Source organism: Fundulus heteroclitus, chromosome 7, assembly GCF_011125445.2.
Source record: "Fundulus heteroclitus isolate FHET01 chromosome 7, MU-UCD_Fhet_4.1, whole genome shotgun sequence".
Taxonomy (NCBI): Eukaryota; Metazoa; Chordata; class Actinopteri; order Cyprinodontiformes; family Fundulidae; genus Fundulus; species Fundulus heteroclitus.
The window spans coordinates 28,212,083-28,232,226 of NC_046367.1; the positions used below are offsets into that span (position 1 = coordinate 28,212,083).

At 38.0% G+C, this 20,144-nt stretch overlaps 1 protein-coding gene across 3 annotated transcripts; it reads left to right on the top strand.

The window, feature by feature from the left end:
- Positions 1 to 5,071: 5,071 nt before the first annotated feature.
- On the top strand, positions 5,072 to 16,461 carry cd302 (CD302 molecule). Of its 3 annotated transcripts, none has more exons than XM_021322313.2 (6): positions 5,072 to 5,345; positions 11,854 to 11,979; positions 12,080 to 12,190; positions 12,453 to 12,635; positions 14,647 to 14,664; positions 14,772 to 16,461. In XM_021322313.2, the coding sequence occupies exons 1-6, from the start codon at positions 5,246 to 5,248 to the stop codon at positions 14,972 to 14,974; spliced, it is 741 nt and encodes a 246-aa protein (XP_021177988.2). In that variant the 5' UTR covers positions 5,072 to 5,245; the 3' UTR covers positions 14,975 to 16,461. The 3 variants fall into 3 exon arrangements, with proteins under 3 accessions (XP_021177988.2, XP_012729511.2, XP_035995307.1); XM_012874057.3 differs by having other exon boundaries at positions 5,080 to 5,345; positions 14,644 to 14,664; XM_036139414.1 differs by lacking the exon at positions 5,072 to 5,345 and adding an exon at positions 5,496 to 5,535 and having other exon boundaries at positions 14,644 to 14,664.
- Positions 16,462 to 20,144: the final 3,683 nt, after the last annotated feature.

Consider the following 20,144-nt stretch of genomic DNA (forward strand, 5'->3'; position numbering starts at 1 on the left):
AAGTTACAATTTTCATTCTTCAACGGTGGGCGCAACATAAAAAACATTTGAGAACCACTGCAACAACATTTGAGAACAGCACTTTGAATGTATTGTTACTTAAAAGTGCTATATAAATAAACTTACCTTACCACTGAGCTACATTAACTTTTACTAATGTACATTACTAATACTACACATTAATATGAGATGGGAGAGGAGATTCAAACGTTTCAGAAACAAATTGGTGCCCTTAAATTGATAAAGAGATGACCCTCTGAAGAAAGGGTCTTTCTGTGGCAAATCGTACTAATGATTCTGGCTGCGTTTCAAAACGTCTGAAGGTTCCCACCTACAACTGATGCTGAAGCGAGACTTCTTGTTCGTACACAAACTTTATTGTTTTGTTTTCTATCTGCTGAGCCTGCGGAGCCACCGAGAGGTCGAGTGAATATATTGTCACAGAAGGTACTTTACACTACTTCGATACATTATGTAAGTATCGCCTACAGAAGCTTTATGTTGTGAATAGATACATCTTTAAAATACCAGAATTTCCACCAACTGTGTTTTTTGCCTCTCATATTCATAAATCAGAAGTTATGATGTTACCCAGTATTGTAAAAAAAAACGTTCTCTTGTTTTTAGAAGACATTGTTTTGCAAATGTATGCAGCAGTGCTACTGACGTGAGCATGGTTTTGGCTACTCTACCCAGCTCTGGGAGCCGTTCATAAGATTTCAGAATGATCAAAGGCGTTGTCCAAGAGCCAAGGAGGAGCACTCGGATAGAACCTCAGAATGACTGTGATGTATCTTTGAAAGTTATCCTGTATTTGACTGTGATTTACCACTGCATTTTTCTTATCCTGTACTGTAAATTCACTGCAAGGTATCCTGTAGAGTTACTGCAATCTTTCTGAGCTGTATGAAAAAACGAAATTTCGTTCTGTATGCACTCTGTGCTACAAAATGACAATAAAGAAAGTCTAAGTCTAAGTCATGTAGCAAGTTTTTCCCATGGAAAAACAAAAGTATGTCAAAAATAGTAATGCAAACCTGCAATCGATTAGATTATACTTTCATTATCCCCACAGGGGAAATTTGTCTTGGACTACATGTGCTAAAAAGATAAAATAACAAAAATGCCAGCATAAAAAACAAAAACACAAACACTGAATACACATAGTACATATTACACCACTGAAACAAAAACATGTGCTGCACAATAAAAACATAAAAAATACACATACATACCAACAACCAACACAGCAAACCAAATCCTTGAAGCAGCCTTCATACGTCCGCACACTAAATGCCTACAATGATTATTAATCTGATGGAGGTAGGGATGAATGAATATTTTTATCTATTAAGTTAGCAAATGGGCACTCTGTACCGTTTGCTGGAAGGTAGCAATTCATATTGTGAATAGAAGATATGAGCAGGAAAAGCCTCTATTCACACTCACTGTGCAAGAGTTCACTGTTGAACAAAATAACGCTTGTTCAGTGTTGTATGCAGAAGATTTTGGTCACGACAGTGAGAGACTAGGATAGATTAGTCTGGTCATATGAGGATGCACTCCATGTTTGGAGCCAGATTGGTTCTGCACATCACTCAAAAAAACACCACAGCCAATGTTAAGTTTGTAGCATTGTAACCCTGACCCATGTCATTATTAATCACTTATTTAAATATTTGAATGCTTTCGTTGTCAGAAAAGAAATGCAGTCTGAACACTGTGCTAAAAAATGGCCCATTAAGAGCCACAGTTGTCACTTTGAATACCATAAAATCCCTCTTTAATATGATGAGCCCAGTAAATATCAGATGACACAATCTTCAACCAAATAAATACATTTAAATTCATAGTTGTTTATGAGGATGATATGACGGAAACTTCAAAAGGTGCACCTGAACGCAACCGCAACTTCCCTGCCTTTTTTTTTTTTTTTTTTTGCTTTATCACCTGCCATTACATACCAAATCTGGGATGTAAAAAATCCCAGTTTAATCTGTTAGTTTTGAGCCTTTCAGAATATAATTTTATATTTAAGGCAAAGCCAAAGGTGGCACAGTCAAGTTTAAAGCAAAGGAAACACATTGCTCCACATTACTAATACAGGTTCTAGCAAAAAAAAACAAAAAACGGGCAATGTGGATAATACAGCAGCCGCCTACAGATGGATGCACTCGGTGCTCTCTTAAAGGAGAAAATGCAAACAACCTTTCAGCACAAAATATTTAAAATCTACCCCTAAAAACATTCTAAAATCTTTTCTTCACCCCCCCAATAGGTCCATAGCATAAATGAAAATAAAAGCAAACATTTATGTTGGAAACCTACAGGAAAATTGAAAAAACATAGCAAACCATATGCTACAAAGAAAAAAATTTAAGTCACTGTTTTCACATTCAAGGTTTCCAAACATGTGGTCCTTCCTCTGAAAAGCAGGACAGGACTACGTTTCATATTTTAACATCTCAATCAGCATTTGAAGTTATATTTAAGCTTTTCTGAAGTTCCGAGTTAGCGAGTCAATACAATTCATATTAGACGTACTTTGACAAATTGGACAACACTTCTATAACACGTCGAGGTCCCAAAAGCTTTGACATATTGTAGATTCAGGGGTGCCATTTGCAAGAGGTCGTTGATTGAGACAAAACCGCTGGCTCCTCAAGGATATTTTGAAGCAAAGCTGTTATTGTGAGTGTGAGGTGTTACGTGTGTAATTTCTTTTTAAACAACACCCACGGTTACATTTTATAACATCCCTAATGTTTCTAGAAATTGCATGCAGGTTCATAGGGCTTAGTAATGTTATTCTAAACGGTGATGTAGCTATATAAACATTTATGGATGATTTACTCGATGCAGCTCGAAAAATTCTCGCAAAAGCTCTCTGTACAAACAGACTTTAAAAGCCAAGGCTACATCTCTAGAAGAAACCAATGTTTAAATTATGATTCATTAGCACTCATGACTCACTGGATTTGTACTTTAATAGCACAAATTTAAAAAAGGCCAGTCTTAAAGAATAATTCCAAAATATAAGAAAAATTGTGATTTGTTTTGAAATTTCAAATGTGAAAACTAAAAATGGAAACTTCACCGCCGCAACCTTGGCCCCATTTATCCAACTTGCACATTAATCAATTACCCTTTTACACACAGGGGATTACTGAGATTGTATCATGTCGTGTGTGTGGCTAGAAACGTGTCAAAGGTGAGGGTCTAATGGTATCAAAGGAAACATATGATGTGCTTTTTTCATTTAATTTTCAAATTTTAAATGAGAAGATGAACACAGGCTTGTCTTAAGACAACAAAAAAAAACCAAACTAAAACCCCATTCTTTGAGAGAGAAATCTTAAACAGCTTGTACCGTTTAAATTGCATAAAAATGTTTACGATCCCCTTTGCTTTTAACCCAGAAGGTGAAGATCTGGTAAGTACTTTATCAACACTGTCACATTTGATTGGTGACAACATGCATGGCCTGGACAGGGTGGGTTTGGGGCACCAGGAGGGTAGTGCACTAGTGGAGGCACTCTAATTGCTTGGACGTACCCGACTGTGAGCAGGCCTCTCCGTGGCAGATGGGTCCCCCCCACAGTAGCCCGCAGAGTGTTGTGCCACCCTACGGGAAGCCACAGGCTCCAGACGAGGAACAAAACTCACGCTCCAGCTGTCTGTGTTTGTGCCACATGCGCCTACAAGCAGTGAAGTTGAAACCTCCTTTCTTCCACTTAATTACAAGCCTCCCTGTCCCCATTATCCACTCCGTATGAAGTTCTTTACTTCTGACGGCCTTTATTTAGCCAGCACCGTTAAAGCATCCTGTGATAAATTAGACACATTTTCAAAAAAACAGAAGAGTAAATGAGCACAAGAAAGCACCATGAAATAATCTAACTTTAATTTGGCTGTGATGGTGGAAAATTGGAAAGTCAGGTGGAGTACAAATAACGAGCGACAAGGTTTAAGCCCTGCAGTTAAGTTTATATATATATATATATATATATATATATATATATATATATATATATATATATATATATATGGTTTTGATTTTAAACTTTTTTTTTCATTCAAGCCAGAAGTTTGTGGTCAAAAATGAGAACGATTGTTCGTAAGTGAGAAGAAAACAGAGTAAAAGCAGCAAATATTTAAAAAAATAAAAATAAAAAATCAAAGCTTATTTGCATTTTTTAATGGTTTGCCAAAAACTATTTATTCTTGTTCTCAATAATCGGTGGAAAAATCTCGATTGGCATTACGGCAACCAAACCCTTTTTATAACTGCTGAGCAGCTTTTTCCATGTTTCCACGTTTTGTTTTGTTTTTACGATTTAGCTATTTTAGGTTCAAAGATCTCCTTGCCATAACCCTGATTTTTATTTTAATTCCGTTATTATAAACAAGGATTCCAGATGGGGGATGAATAGTTTTGGGCAGGCACAATGTGTGAGAACTGCTCCTCTTTCAAACATTTATTTGCTGTAAGACTTCTTTTTTTATTCATGGAAGAGAACAAGAAGAAGATTATTACAGCTTCTGGTTATATTTGTATTATATTATATAATATAAGAATGCTTTGGCAAGGCATATAAGTAACGTGCCTTTGTACATTTATTCAAAACTAATTAGGTAGTGATGTTGATAAATTTATGTCTGTTTTAAACAACTTTCAAGACGAAGCCTATTAAACCATAATGAACATATTTCGATGAGTCTGAATGTAGAAAGTACACTTTAGAGTTGACTTGTGTTGTTGATCCCTGTCCTTGCAGCGCCATCTACAGATTTAATTGTGCAAAATCGTTTTTGGTCTGGTGCAAAACAACACCAACAAAATCCAGTTCAGGAACATTGTTGATTTCGAACAGTAACGTATATATTTTTTCTATATTATAATAATGGTAATATTTTTTTCACAAATGTGCACATTTTAAACCCTTTTGAGTGGCTACTAGAAAGCAGGGGGAGAAAAAAAACTTCAGCTGCCTCTGTTGTTGCTGCACACCAGATATTATTGCTCATAAACACAGATTCGACGGAAACATGGCGGACGCTGTTTAAAGGCGCAGCGTCCAGGCCCGGTTGGGTTCGGAAGGGGCGCGTGTGCCGCGCGGAGGTGGGTCGTGGGAGGGATCACGGCTCACGCTGCTGGCGACGCTGCGAGTCGAGAGCAACAGTCGAGGAGAGAAACTCAGGAGCTGCTGCTGCAGTTTTTTTTTTTTCTGGTGGTGCTGCTATCATGGAGCCGCGGAAGAAAGGTGGCGATCTCCCCCGCTCTCCGTTCCTCCTCTGCTTGGTTTTCGCTCTGTGTGTCCACCTGCAGACGGCTTCAGCTGGAGGTGAGGGGGGGTAAAATCACTTCTTAGAGGTAGAAAATAAGAAATACACGCCACGGTCACTGAAAGACGCAGTGGGTTTTTGTTGCACCGACTAGGCCTGTTTTTTTTTTTTTTTTTTTTTTTTTTAAGGGTGTTTATGTTGTTGTCTGTGGAGGGTTTCAGTCGATGAGACGCGCTTTACCGCACGGAGGTATGTAAACACACGCAGCTGGCTCTCCCAACTTTCCTCAATGTCGACAATTGTCCCCTCAAAATCTGACCCTGCGCGTCATGACTACGCAGAACGTTGTCCATGTTGCGAAACGCTTTGGAGCTATACGAAACTTAAGAAACAAACAAACAAATAAATAAATAAATATATTCGAAAAGGAAGCCATTTAAAAAAAGACATGTCTGCCAAAAAATGACAACGAGAGCCGTTTTCTGAAATCATGGCGCCGGTTCTGCACGTAAAATAGTGCAAAGGGGAACAATGGTCACAAGTTGAAACCGACAACGCTCCAAAGTTGTGTCAGCTATGAATCTGCCTGTCACCAAAAATACCCGGAGGGGTGTACCTCTGCAGCTGAACTAATTTAAACAAAGAGGGGTCAGATCCATAAACAAAATTAAGCTTTTTCTGTTTAGTCGTCTGGTTTAAAATAAAATAGCTGACATAAGCAGGTTGAGTTTAATCTATAGGCCTTATGTAAGTTTTGGAAGGACTGAACCTCCAAGCCGCCTCCAAATGGTTGCATTTGAATGTTCTTGAGCAGGGGCGTCCAATACTTAATATAACTAAAACTACCCCAAAAATGGTCTTGTGATTTTTTTTTCTTTTTCTTTTAGCTGTTCCACAAGATGAGCATGCAATATTTAAAGTACACAAATTAGTCAGATTTATAGGAAATGGATGAGTAAAACATTGTATATCCAAAACCTAAAGTGGCCACATCATTAAAAGCCCACTTTTTAAGCCCTTACATGTGTTTTGTTCTGTACTTTGAATCTCTGGGAATGCAGAAAAGTTTAATGGAGTCTGTCCAGGTGCTGCGTACGTATCGTTATAATCTGTTTGAGTCATATTTTTCAAGACGTTCAGTTTTCTCTATTTTCTATTATGTTCTTTGAACAACAATAATGTCACGGTATTTGCTGTTGAACTTTCTAAACAAGGTCATGCACTTCCAGCTAATTGATTTTGTGAATCATTTAAATTGTTTTAATTCCAATTTTGTATTCCAAGTTGAAGCAACAAGTGGACAGTGGAGGAAACAGTTAACCAAAAACTCAGCCTCACAAGCGCATTTATGCGAACATAAATATTAGCTTCCCTACCAGTAAACCAAAGATAAATTGGGGAAATATGACAAGGAAAACACTAGCTGCTAAACACCAGCTGTCACTCAGCCTGAGTCACGTGTCTTCAGACATAATGCGGATGAATATCTCGTGAATATTGTTATCATACTTACAAGTATTGTACCCCAATAAAGTGGACACTAAGCGGTCCACACACAGTTTCTAAACTTAGCGTGAATAATGATGGTATTACCAAAAAGTTAACTCCACAATAACTTGTTTGCAGATTAGCGCGACTGTGCCCACCACTGTAAGTGGATGAGGCTAAATGTTCGTCGTTGGGTGTATGAACCCACACAATTGATTCACCACACCGTCTCCCAACATGCTACAAAAATGGCCGACCGGGGTGGAGTGGAACGCTCTGTGACCTGAAGGGGGGGCAGGGTGTGTGAAATGCTTCTTTGCATTTAAAGATACCACAACAAAACGAGGAGCTCTCACACGCACCTCAGAAGATGGTAAAGGAGGGGCTGTGGGCCTACAATAACAAGGAATTCTGACCAAAACGACGCAGTTCCACTTTATATAGACCACAACTAAAATGATTTAAATGTGAAAAAGAAGGCATTAGAAACCATGATATGTCCCCTTTTTAAACAGGGTTTTACACATTTGTCGTATTGAAAGATGGTCAGGCAGTTTGTAAATTCTTTTGGGCTCGATGGACATTTTCTTGTCAGGATAAGAGTAGGATTTGGGTCAGTCTTAGAAAATGTTTGCTTTATTTATCCAATTTTATTAAATTAATCAAAAGCAACTTTCGGTGCACCATAACATTTGCTTAAAAGCTTTTAGATGGATGTGGGCCGATTTACTATAAAATTTGAGAATTTAAACACTGATTATTAGAAGACGAATAATTAGTCTTGTGCCTAATATTATTATTTGTAAGAAGATTTTTACTTGTAGGTAATAATTTTTCCCTAGTTAAAAATAAAAAGCCTCCATCTGCTTCAACCTCCTGTGCTAAATGATTCTTGATTTGCAGTTGGGGGTCCACCTGCAAAGTGTCTGAACAAGTGTGGCCCCATGTAAATGGGGCCACACTTCAGACAACCCTGTCCTAAGGGCTTTCACAGACAGAAAAGCATTTTCCCACCGTGCACCAAAGTGTTTGAATAATACACAAAAATGCATCTGTTAAATGTTTTAAAAGTATTATAAAAATACAGTAAAGGAGAAATGTAATTTTAATGGATTTATTTTTCTTTCTTTAATTGTTCAGACTTCAGATTTTTAATGGGACTTCCTGTTTTAAATAAATTATAACAATGGAAGTGACTCATTCTCATCCACACATGATGGCCTCCATGAAAACCTCATTCATTTATTTATTATTCAGTATCAAGCTACAATAAGGAAACTGTTTTCAGAGACCGGGGTCGTATAGGGGGTCCTTTCCTCTGCGTCTTCCGTTTTACGCAGAGGAAGCAGGGGCTGAAAAATTGCAAAGTAGTATTTTGAGATTTTCTGATGCCCTACATTTCTGAATAGGAAACTTTTTCTGGTTTTATTACTACCTCCTATTCTCAGGCATCAATGGTTCATTTGCTGCAGCAGCTTCAAGGTTATTGAGGCACTACAAAACTACTAGCTGAAATCTAATTTGTTGGTTTAAAAAAAAAAAATGCCTTAAACAGAACCGGGGTAAGAAAGTGCCGTGTGTCGAATTAAATTTAGCAGCAAATTCAAGAGCTTTTAACACCAGTAATGTACAGTGATCATCTGTCATTAGTTTGTACACAGCTCTCTTTAGCCTTCAGTTCAGCTTTACCTAGATTTTCTTCCCCAGTGTTTTTTTTTTTTTTTTTTTTGCTGCAGTGCAGCTACACATCAGTTTGTGCATGTGCTTTAGCATTTCCTCCCTTTATGCATCTATTTTGTACCACTAAACTATTGCATATAGTGTTCGTACCTTGTTGTTGTTGTTGTTGTTGTTTTTTTTTTTTTTTCTGTCTTTCATTACCATAAACTGTGTGTAACTTTGTGTCTTTGCCACTGTCACTCCAGAATTTCCTCATTGTGGGACCTTAAAGGAATTTCTTATCTTATATCATATTTATTTCTTTGGGAGGTTAGTTGATTTATGGAGATTAATAATAAAAAAAAAATAGTCAAATCTCACATTTCATTTTCTGATGACCATAGAACGCCTCCTTTTGGTACTCTTTTGAGATTTTCTTTTTAACAGACTATGAATAGTGTAAAAAGACACTACTTCCAGTCATCTGTGTTCAAAGTAAGTAAAACATATCCTCCAGGGCCCCGTTTCAGAAAGCTGGGTTAGTGGCCAGAGTAATTTCTAATTTCTGGGGTAAATTCCTACATACCCTGGCTTTTTCATTTCAGAAAGCTCAGAAGCCTTTACCACGAGTCCAATTATGACAACAAATTACTCCGTGAAACAACCCGGCTCCCGAGCAGAGTAGTGTGGGCAAACTGAGCCCATGCAACATTGTTTCTTTTAGTTACTTATAGTTTAATATTCTCCAAAGGCCTTCATTAAAGATTTCTAATTCCACTTGCAGGAAATGCACACTTGGAGGCTTCTTCTTCCCTGGCCTTGCCATGGTGAATTGCATTATCTGCGTTCCATTGAGGGCTTCTTTCATGCTCGCGCTCAACTCTCGGTTGATTTTAGATGCTGAGTTTAGTTACCTGTTTGATATCACCTGTTCTGAAACCGCAAACTTTGAGTATGACAGTGTGAGGTAGAACTTATCAGAGTAGCTGCTTTTGCCATTCTTTCTGAAATGGGGCCCACACTGCAAAACGGATCTAAAAATAAGTAAAATGTTCTTAAAGTTAGTGTATTTATCCTTTATTTGAGCAGGTAAGTAAGATTATCTGCCATTGGAATGAGTATTTTGACCCCTAAAATAAGATAATTAGATATCCTGCACTTGAAATAAGATGGTTGAGATGAATTGTTCCTATTTTAAGTGCAAAAATTTAATTCCATTGGCAAATCATCTTATTTACCTGCTCAAATTAAGGATAAATACACTAACTTTAAGAACTAGCTCCGTTTTTGCAGTGCAGGTGGATACAAATAGGTGTATTTTCTGTAAAAAAAAACGTCTGGTGGCAAAAAATCCTTGAATCCAATGGATCCATGGAGATTCGTCAATACAAGTGTAATGGAGAGAATCCCGCTTTTTTCAAAATTAACATAGTTTAGAATCTGATGGTAAATAAAATGGAAATAATGCCATTTATTCTGTCTGTGTAGCCTGGTACCTGATGGCCCACGCACCATGGTTGGAACCACTGATCCAGAGGACATTAATTTACTGTTTACTCTTGTTTTAGACTTCAGCTTTGCTAACTGAAGCTGTGCTGCCATGTTCTTTTTGATGTGAATATTTTATTTGCTGGTGACCTTATAGAAAAGTTATGCTAAAGTTTTTTGTTTTTTTTCCCCTACACTGTTTTGCTGTCACATATTTTAGTAATTAACAAGTTGAGGCCTGTTGTGTCTGAGAAGTAGGTCCTGGGCTTTTTCCAATTTCTTCTGTTCATTGCCAATCTGACTTTGTGGTGAACTTGCAGTGCTGTCCACCCATGAGAAGATTGGCAGCTGTCTAGAAGGTTTTACACTTCCACCTACAGCCCTTTCCAGACTGATGGGCAGCCACACTTGCTTTTTTGAGTTTACTGCAGATGTCTTTTCTCTTGAGCATTGCGTTAACATCCACCTACATGCTTCAGACCAGTAAACCACCAAAATTTCTGCCTCTGTAGAGGTGCTCACCCCTAGTGATAATCATTTCATCAAGTGCGATGGCACCCTACTGCAATTTGGCTGCAGTTTCTTGCAAAACTTTTTATCCCCCTTGAACTTTCTCACATTCAGTCACATTACAACCACAAACTGATATAATTTATTCAGAGTTTGTGATAGACATGGGAAAGACAACAAATCATTGCTGGATACTACAATAATTATATTAATTATATTTTCACTCATCGACCAAATGGCATGACGCTGGAAATATATCATACCAAATATTGCTTCTAAGCAGTCCTTTGTATTTCAAACATTGATATTGCAACAATTATTGGGATTCGATATTAGTAATCTCTATGCTTGTCAAGCATACAATGTCCCTGTGAGTAAAAATCGGCAAACGTTGCCAACAATATTAAATTGGTTTAAGTCCTGGCTTTGATTGCCCCTTCTAACACATGAATATGCTTTCATCTAACCATTGCTTTGTAGCTCTGGCTGTATGTTCTTGGGTCATTGTTCTGATAAAAGTGGAACACGACCAGCAAAATGTGTTTATTTTTGTTATTTGTTATTGCAGCCGCTAACAAGTGTTATTCTACTATTACCCTGTTAAGCCCTAAATTGCTACCCTGTAAATCTGTTTTTACTTGCATTTAGTGAAAATTTCAAAAAATCTTCATAACATTTTGGATAATCAATAGAAAAAACTTTTATCGGCATTACATCAATTAAACTCTTGTTGTAATTGCCAGTCAGAACTCTGGCTGGGCCGCTCCAGAGATTTAATAATACTTTCCAGTCAGAAGAAAACCTGCTGGTGACATTAAAAGATCACCTTAAACCTAAATGTGTGAGTGGTGTGAATAATTTTGGGAAGACTTTGTTTTGTCTGTCTTCCTTTAAGGCCAGTTTCTGGATCATAGATACGGGTGTGCTTCTTGGCCAGGTCTCCTGAGATTTTCTCTTGAGGGACTTCCTGGAAAAATGGTTAAATAAATAAAAATACTAACGTTAGCGGAACTAGAATATGCTTAGTTAGACAAATTTTTACTTATGCTTTAGATTTTGCAATATAGATTACAACATAATATAGGAATATATCACAAGTTTTGTCCAGCTGATGTTGTCTCAACCTTGTATAGACCTGTTTGGGACAATGAAATGTTTTTATGGAGATATACATACATAGTATTTTTTTTTTTTTCTAGTTCCCAAAGAAAAGGGCTATAGAATGATTTTCAAGCAACAAACTATGGCTACGTGCTGTAAATTCTGTTTATAACTCGGCAGCTAATCCTGCTATAAGTCTTGCCAAGTGAAACTTGAGGCTTGATTTTCAAGTGTAGAAAACTATTTGAAATTGAATCGACCAAAGCGTTAGCCTTGCTTAGAAGTTTGTATTGAGTTGCTTTTTTTTTTTTTTTTTTCCAGAATGTCCTGCAGATGGACGCACTTGGGTCCCCTTTGGAGACAAATGTTACCACTTTGTCCATGGAGAAGAAGACAAAATCAAGAGCTATGTATTTGAAGCAGCGCTTTCGCACTGCAAAGGATTTGGTACTTCTGATGTTTTCAATTATTTGAAGAAAAGAGACATTCGACTTATGTATGTTATTATTCGCCATAATTATTATTATTATTTTTTTTTTTTTTGCAGGCCTTTTGACAATCCAGAGTGCAGAAGAAAATGATTTTGTCATGCGCTATAGTCCAGAGGTGTGGAAAGGCAACGTCAATATTTGGCTGGGAATGAAATATGACACAGACGGTAAGGGTCATGTGACCAGAAGTCTCTGAAAACATGGTGGTTTTCAGTTTTTAAGAGTTTAACTTTGGTATTAGATAATGCCAGGAAATCCTTGTTGTTTTTGCTTTCAAAGCATTCCTGACACACACAGCAGGGGATATATTGTTATCTGGCCTATTGAAATATATTTCCTCCCATCCATAAGAGAAACTGTTGGAAGATTCCTGCAAACCAAAAAAAGACTGTACAGAAACGGCAAGGACGGATTGTTGTGTCTTTTCAGATGATGCCATGAAGTGGTCAGACAACAAGTCTGTAAGGTTTACTAACTGGGAGTACAGCCCTTCTCCTCCTGACCTCCCACTGGGGGATATCTGTGTGGCTCTGCACAGCAGCTCAGGGAGGTGGGAGAACGTGAGCTGCCAGGATGACGTGGAGAATGGAGTGGTCTGTGAAGCACCTCAAAGTGAGTCATCCTCCTGTGTAAAACTAAAAGTAGAAAATGTTTGAAATCTGCGCACATTTCTGCCTTTTAGTTTGAAGCTGTGTTTACAGTTTCTTTTAACAGCTTTCGGTCTTTTTTTACATAAAACCATGCATAATCAAGTGAAAGGAAATTATGTACTATTTTACAGTACAGTATTTTTACTGTATTGTTTTTACATCTAAAATAGATAGTTCTCAAATCAAGTCTACTGTTAAAACTAAACGTGGATCCTTTTTAAAGAGCACCAAAACGAGTTGCTCTCAGACACACCTCAGAACAGCAGCAAAAGAGCAGCGAGAAATTCAGACCAAAACCATGCCATTCTACTTTATATAGACCACAACTGAATGATTTAAATGTGAACATGAAGGCATTAAAAAGCATGAGATGTCAACTTTAAACAGAACTGAGTTAAAGTGTAACTCACCCCCATGTTAAAGCATATTTCCGCCCCCAGACAAAGTTGAAAAAGCCCATCAAAGTGGGCGGGCATATGTGGGAAAGGGAGTGCATGGGTCTGTGTTCAGCATGGGGGGGAAAGCAGCCATGAGCTTAATTTTTGCTATATTGAATCATGGAGAATGAGCAGAGTTATGCTGGTAGTTGTGCCCCCGGCTTGGTCTTTTGAGGTGGAGGATCCCCCCCCCCTCGTCACAGCAGGCTTATCAGTTTGAGCTCTGCTGCAGGATCACCGGCACCTTTGCACTTCCTGATTCATTTGTAATGTGGGCACAAAGAATGGTTGATCTTCTCTTTGCTCTGACTGCAGCAGGCAGGTTTTAATATGATGGAAGGCAGAGGGGGAAATTCACGGCATTCCTGTTCGGGCCGATACAGGGAGGCCGATCTGGGGCTGCCGCTCTCTGTCTGCAGGCTGTTGAAGCCGCGGAGCGCGAATGTCCAATGTCCAACCCACATTTGAGGCAACCCTTCCTGGCTGCCTCAAGACACCAACTGCACAACAATTGATTGCTTTCACATAAATGTGCCAATAACGCATAAAAAGTTGGTAGATTTGTTTCTAGTCGCTACCAACGTCACTATATCAGACTTGCTTCACATCAACCGAAAGCAATGTTAATTTGAAATTCAATGCAAGACCCCCGTTTAACCCTACGAGGGCGTCTAGGATGGCGCAACACTGAGGATTGTAGACACAAAAGCAGGATTTCAACAAATATGCACCAATTTTTCTAAATGATTACCAGGATATGTAGACAGTTCTATAAGACAACCATGTTAACAGTTTATTGGCAAAAATAAAGTTGATTTTGGGGTTGAGTTACTCTTTAAGTTGAGCTCAACTGCAATGCGAGACTCTTGAATTGACCGACTCCTGGTTAATTCAAAAATGAACGTTGATCTGACAAGTAGTGACAAATTGTATGTGGTTTGCCACAGGCGATGTAGGTCGCATATACAAACAAGCTTGATCTTTTGGCCAACATCAAAAACAGTCTGTGTCACAAAGGTGACACTTTACATGGGGGTCGCATCATACAAGAGTATAAAATATTCAAGTCCACACGCGACTATGGCTCGACCTTAAAACAGATTCCCTCCGTCCAATCTACCTGAATTTGAAGTATTTGCAATAACTAAACTTTCAGTCTCCAGATGCACAAAACTGCGAGAGACATAACCAAAAACGTACTTGTTTTGTATTTGCAACAAAAGGAGGTCCTGCAACGTATTTACTTGGGGAGGAAAATACCAACGCTTTGAAGACTCTCTATATCTGTTGGAAAAATCTTTTCAAACAACCTTATTGTCCTCCACTTCACAATTGTGTGCTTCTTTGTCGTGGTCTGTCACATAAAGTCCCAATAAACTATGTTAAAGTTTGTGATTGTAGTGTGAAAAAGATCAAGGGGGTGCACATACTTTTTTTTTTTTCATGCCACTCTAATTATATGCACTCAGTGTGTGATCTTTGAAGCTACAGTCTGCATTGTCTCAACTCACTTTCTTTTCTTTTGCTGTTCAGCAGCGGAGCAGCCCAGACCCAGTAAGTGAACCTCTTTGAGCTTTCTGTTGTTGTTTCTCTTTATATCCCTGAGGTCTTTGTCCTCGTAGCTGAGACCTTCCCTGCATTGTTCCCTCTCCCCTCCTCAGAACCCAGCCCGTTGGTCTCCGCTCTGGTCATTCTCAGCGTGGTGGCCATCGTGGGAGTCTCTGCTGTGATTTGGTTTCTGCACCAGAGGCACAGTTTCGGCTCCACCATGATCACGGCGTTCGAGTACCACCCTCCGTTCCGGGTCTTGGACTCGGACCAGTCTTGCCTGGTGGAGGCTGAGGAAACTGACAGCGTGCCTTGAGAAAACTCTCTCCCTTTCTTCCAGATTAGAATTGGCGGTTGTTTGCTTTCTGCAGAGACGTGTTGCCTCTTAAATCAGTCTGTCGCTTCATTTGAATTAACGTGCCGCTGACCTGGACTCCGAAAAATGTATTTTCATTGGAAGAATAATGACCCCAAGTTGCTAACCTCCTCGCTCAAGCAGCTAGAATTGTCATTACTCCTTTTTGTAGTGAGCTGCACTGATTTTAACAGGATTTTTTAAATCTTTGTGCAGGTCTCTGAGTCAAGGCAACTTAGTTAATTTTCGGCTCCCAGTTTCTGTCACTCATAGGTTAACTTTTGATTCTTCCTTTTCTTGAGTGAGTAGATGATGTTTTTAGGGCTTTGCAAAAAATGTTTTTTTTTGTTTTTTCAAATTGCTATGATAGATAATTGACATGAAGTCAGAGAGGACACTCGTTATAGCCAAAACTAAGATGTATCGACGTCTATATCAAATAACAGTGCAGTTGCTGAAGGTAACCTGACTTTATCCATCACAGTATTGTGCTCTGTCATCTCAGAGCGTCCGTGCTACATCTTGCACATTTGAATCCTGCTTTTAAATGTGTCAAATCTCATCCAGATTTTGTGAAGACCTGCACCTGTTTTTAAATAGTTAATAATCTGTTGCCATGTTTTGAACAAGTTATGCTTAAAATAAATGTCTAAAATTAGTCTAGTTTTCTTTCAGCCGTTGTTCTAAGACTGGTTGATTTTTGTCACAGCTCTAAATGTCCCATTTTAATATCTTCATCACAGCAGGAACCTAGTTAGACCATGAGCTAATGTCTAGTTATGGTATGCATGCACATAAAGTGAAGTTGCTTCATGCAAAATGCTATTTTTATAATCGTCCTAAACCAGAATCATAACAAGACATTCAGAGCTGCTTCCCTGCATTGTTAATTCTATAAAAGCCGATTTGTTCTTCATATTAATTTGATCAGACTCCCTCTATGAGTTGCCTGTTTGGTTGTCTATTCTAAAATGTGTTTTTAAAAAGTAATTTTTGGTGAAAAACTAAGTGTTTTTTAAGTTGTCCTTTTTAAATAATTCAGGAATCTTCTGTTTTTTTTTTTTTTTTTCCCAAGTATATTTTCAATATAAAGAATAGGAGAGCTGATGGTGAAGAGGAGCCTCATAGGGCTATGCTTGCTCTTTGAAAATGGCTTGCATTGTTTGGGCTTCACAACATTTATCAATGTGAGCATAAAGCTAGGGAACCTTTCAGACCTCATTATATCTGTTGTGGATTTTCATGGGAATTCTTAACATTTAGTTTTACATGCCACTTTTATGTGAACCGTTATAAAGATCTGGCAAGCTTCTTGTCTTTTTTCTTTCCTTTTTTTTTAGATGTGAATTAGTTTATTTTCTGCCATGTGAAATGCAATCGTATAATTTTTAGGAAATTGTAAATATACCGACCTGTGAATGAATAAAGACAATCACTATTTGCCCATATGATGTCTGTGTTTCGTGATTATTTGGGTCTTTTTTTTTTTTGTTAAATTTTTCACAAGGGGATTTTTTTCAAAAGGGGATTCCTTTTGTTTCTGGTCAACCATTTTCTGATTATGTGCTGTAAGATTTCCAGACCAGACCCAGAGCATCAAGGTCCCTTCCACCGTACTTAGCAGCTTGCATTGGGGGAGACATTTCCACATACTCATGCTTTGCTTAATGACCTACCCAACTGGAGTGTTGCTCACTGTTTGGTAAACTCCACACAATAGTGATGGTTGTGATGGAGACATCCTGCTCACTGTGCTCTGTCGCGCAGCGTGGTGCCTAGAAGAAAATAACTGTGTCCCCTCAATTTTATGCCCGAACAGAAAGGCACTGATCACTGTTTAAGATGCTAAATCTCCAATCAACTTCAAAAAATGGAAGTAGAACTCACAAATAGGCTGATTTATAGGGTATCAATATTTGTGGCACCAGGTTTTAATCTTTCCGGGCTGAATAAACGTACTCAGATTAAATTTTGGGTTATTCTGCAGGAGGCTCTTCCTCAGTGTGACATTATACTTCTGCAACAAATTGTATCATCATTCGCATGAGTGGAGATAAACTCCTGAGCTACTTTTGTATTTATAACAATATTTTTTTGCGTGTTTTATGGTTGTTTTATCAGCACAAATAAGCATGTGTTGTGGCATAATTAAGGTGATTAAGGATAAATTAGGCCACTGAACCTTGAATGCAATCTAAAGAGATCTGATGATCTCAATCTCTGTCATGTGAAAAGAGACTTCCTCTGGGAGGCCAGAGGCTCTGTTACCCGCTCTGCGTGAGCTGAGATGAAGAGAACCGACAGAAGTCAGCAGGATATATATATTTTTTTTGTTTCTTCTTTATTTTCAGGGACATCTAATTGTAGGTTTCCATAAAGTCATCAGCTGACAAATTCCTCTGTAAATCTAGACTACCCCCTCCCCTTTATGTTATTTTCAACATTTGGTGAATGATTAGTCAGTTGTGACTCGATAATCCTGTTGTTTATTCATTGTGTGTGTGTGTGTGTGTGTGCCAGGTAATTTCCAGATTTGACCACCAGATGGGACACAAACACATTAATAGTGAAGCTTCTTCCTGAAGAAGAGAATAACATATTTCTCAAATTATGCAATACGAAAAAATAAAGCAAGGATTATTTATTTATGTCTGAATGTGAAATATACACCAAGTGTGGATGTAGTATATAAATATTTATCACATCTGACGTAAAGTTTAAGAAGGTAGATCTTATAATAGATGTATTCACATGCTCTTCATGTGGGGGCATTTATTTATTATATTTTAAGCTGTCTGCAAATAAGAAATGATTCATATTTCAATAAAAATTAAAGGTCGTCTCTAAGTTATCACCTAAAAGTGAATCAATTATCTTATATTTGTTACGACCTCCTAAACACCGGGGATGATGTCTGGGTGTAACACAAAACTACACACTATAAAGGAAAATAATTCATATCAGAAGAAAATTATTTCTTTTGCAATTCAGGGAAACAAATCAATAACGGTTTGAAATAAAATAAACACAGGAAAGCTTTAAGTTTCAGGGTCTCCAAGGTTGAAACGAGCAAAATACCCCCGTCTAACTATGAAATAAAATACATCTCTATGTGAACAGAGAGGTCCAACAGCTGAGGTTCCAGTCTAGCCACAAAACAGCAGGAAAAGGAATAGAAATGGCAGAAGACCCCGACCAGCTTCCACTGTGAACTAAGCACTCCTGTCTTCTCAGACGTTACACATTTATCAAAATTAAAAACGTTTAAGTCTACACTGTTTACAGACAAGATCAAGGCCCAGGGAAAGGGGGCGTGGCACCCTGACATGGCTCCCTTTATGCAGCGGCTGACGAGCTGCAACACATCTTAGCTGTGGCAAGAGGTCTCAGACCATAAGAATATTTAGAAGGGAAACTCATATGTGGGGTCAATTTTATTACACATGGAATAATACGCTTCAGGTGTTTGGGTAAATTTGATGATTATGTCTTAACCCAAAGCTCAGTTTGAATATTTCAGAAGACTAATAAGAGCATTCGTTCTAAAATGTTGGCATACTGAAAAGTATGGCCATGTATCCCTTTAAGGTTCAGGTGAGGCCGGATTACTGACCCGTCAAGCCCAGTAACACCATTGTCATTGAATCAGCTTTTGATATCTTTGTCTCGGTTGACAAGGTGCCAAGTCCTGTACTGCAAAAACGGAACAAAAAGTAAGAACAATTTTCTTGAAATGTGTGTATCTGTCCTTGATTTGAGGAGGCAAGTTTAAATTATCTGCCAATGGAATAAGACTTTTGCACTTAAAGTAGGAACAGCTTATCTCCCTCTTATTTCAAGTGCAGTATATCTAATTATCTTACTTTAGAGGTCATAATACTCATTCCATTGGCAGATAATCTTATTTTCCTGCTCAAATCAAGAACAAATACACTCATTTCAAGAACATTTTGCTTACTTTTAGTTCCCTTTTTGCAGCGTGCTGGAAAATGAAATCAGCATCTATATAAAGCTTTGGCACAAGAAGGAAGCATGAAACAAAAATTTCCTGCAACTCAGTTGGGCTGAATTTGGACTGAAACACACCATTGGCTGCAGAAACGTCACAGTGAATATCTGAGACCTTGACACCAAAATTAAACTGAAAAATAATTTTAATATTTAATGAGGACTTTGGAGCTCTGGGCAACAGTTGAGATTTTTATTCCCTTAGCCCAGGAAAGGCATTTCTGATGTTGTGTCTGGTTCAAAAGTGGCTTAACCCAGAGAATAAAACAGTTGTGGACATGTCTGTGTAGGTTGACTCTTCAAGCACTGACTCCAGCTACCGGTACTATCCATGCCTTATGACTCTTCACCAAACTCTTGAATTGGATTTACGTTGCTTGTGCACCTTATTTTGGCACATTTTTCCTTCCACACAACTTTCTATTAATCGTTTTAGACAGGCCGCTCCTTAAGTGCCCAGCTTCTTTAGCAATGATCGTTACCCCCCCCCCCCCCCCCCCCCCCCCCCCTAAAATCTAAATTAAAAAACCTTTTTCTGTTATTGTTTTTCGTTTTAGGTTATTGTCAAATTTACTGAGAAACTTGTTGTTCTTAGCTGTAAACCACAATAACAGAAAATAACAGAAATAAAAAGTTTGAAATATCTCATGGATTGCATATACGTTTCTATTTTGAGGGAAATGAATGAAAATAATACACTTTATTTGGTATTCTAATGTACTTAGATGTTCATTTATTTAGCTGAGAATCTGTGGGAACAACTCCTAACACCCATGCAAATGGAAATCCATGAAAAAGCAAAATATGACCTGTGGCCAATATTGTCTACAGGCTTTTTAGTCCAATGATTTGACTGATGTGACTGAATGGTCAGTGTGGTGACACAGTAGTCAGTTAGTTGTTGTTGTTTTTTTTTCATTTCCATCCATAATAATCAAATTATGAACAAGAATGAAACAAAAGCAAACCAATAATTATGCTTTAAAATCAGCCTGACGAAGTTCAATAAAATCTTGATTTTTTTAACCCCCTATTTTAATGGTTTACAGCAACAACAACAACAAAAACTCTTTAACCTCTCATAAAAATAAATATTTTTCCTGATTTACCTTGAAAGTTTACT

Bases quoted from the DNA above. Each gene is read 5' to 3' on its own strand.
- cd302 (XM_012874057.3), top strand. From the start codon at position 5,246: ATGGAGCCGCGGAAGAAAGGTGGCGATCTCCCCCGCTCTCCGTTCCTC. The intron at 5,346-11,853 runs GTGAGGGGGGGT...TTTTTTTTCCAG, and splicing joins GCAGACGGCTTCAGCTGGAG to AATGTCCTGCAGATGGACGC. The intron at 14,665-14,771 runs GTAAGTGAACCT...TCCCCTCCTCAG, and splicing joins AGCGGAGCAGCCCAGACCCA to AACCCAGCCCGTTGGTCTCC.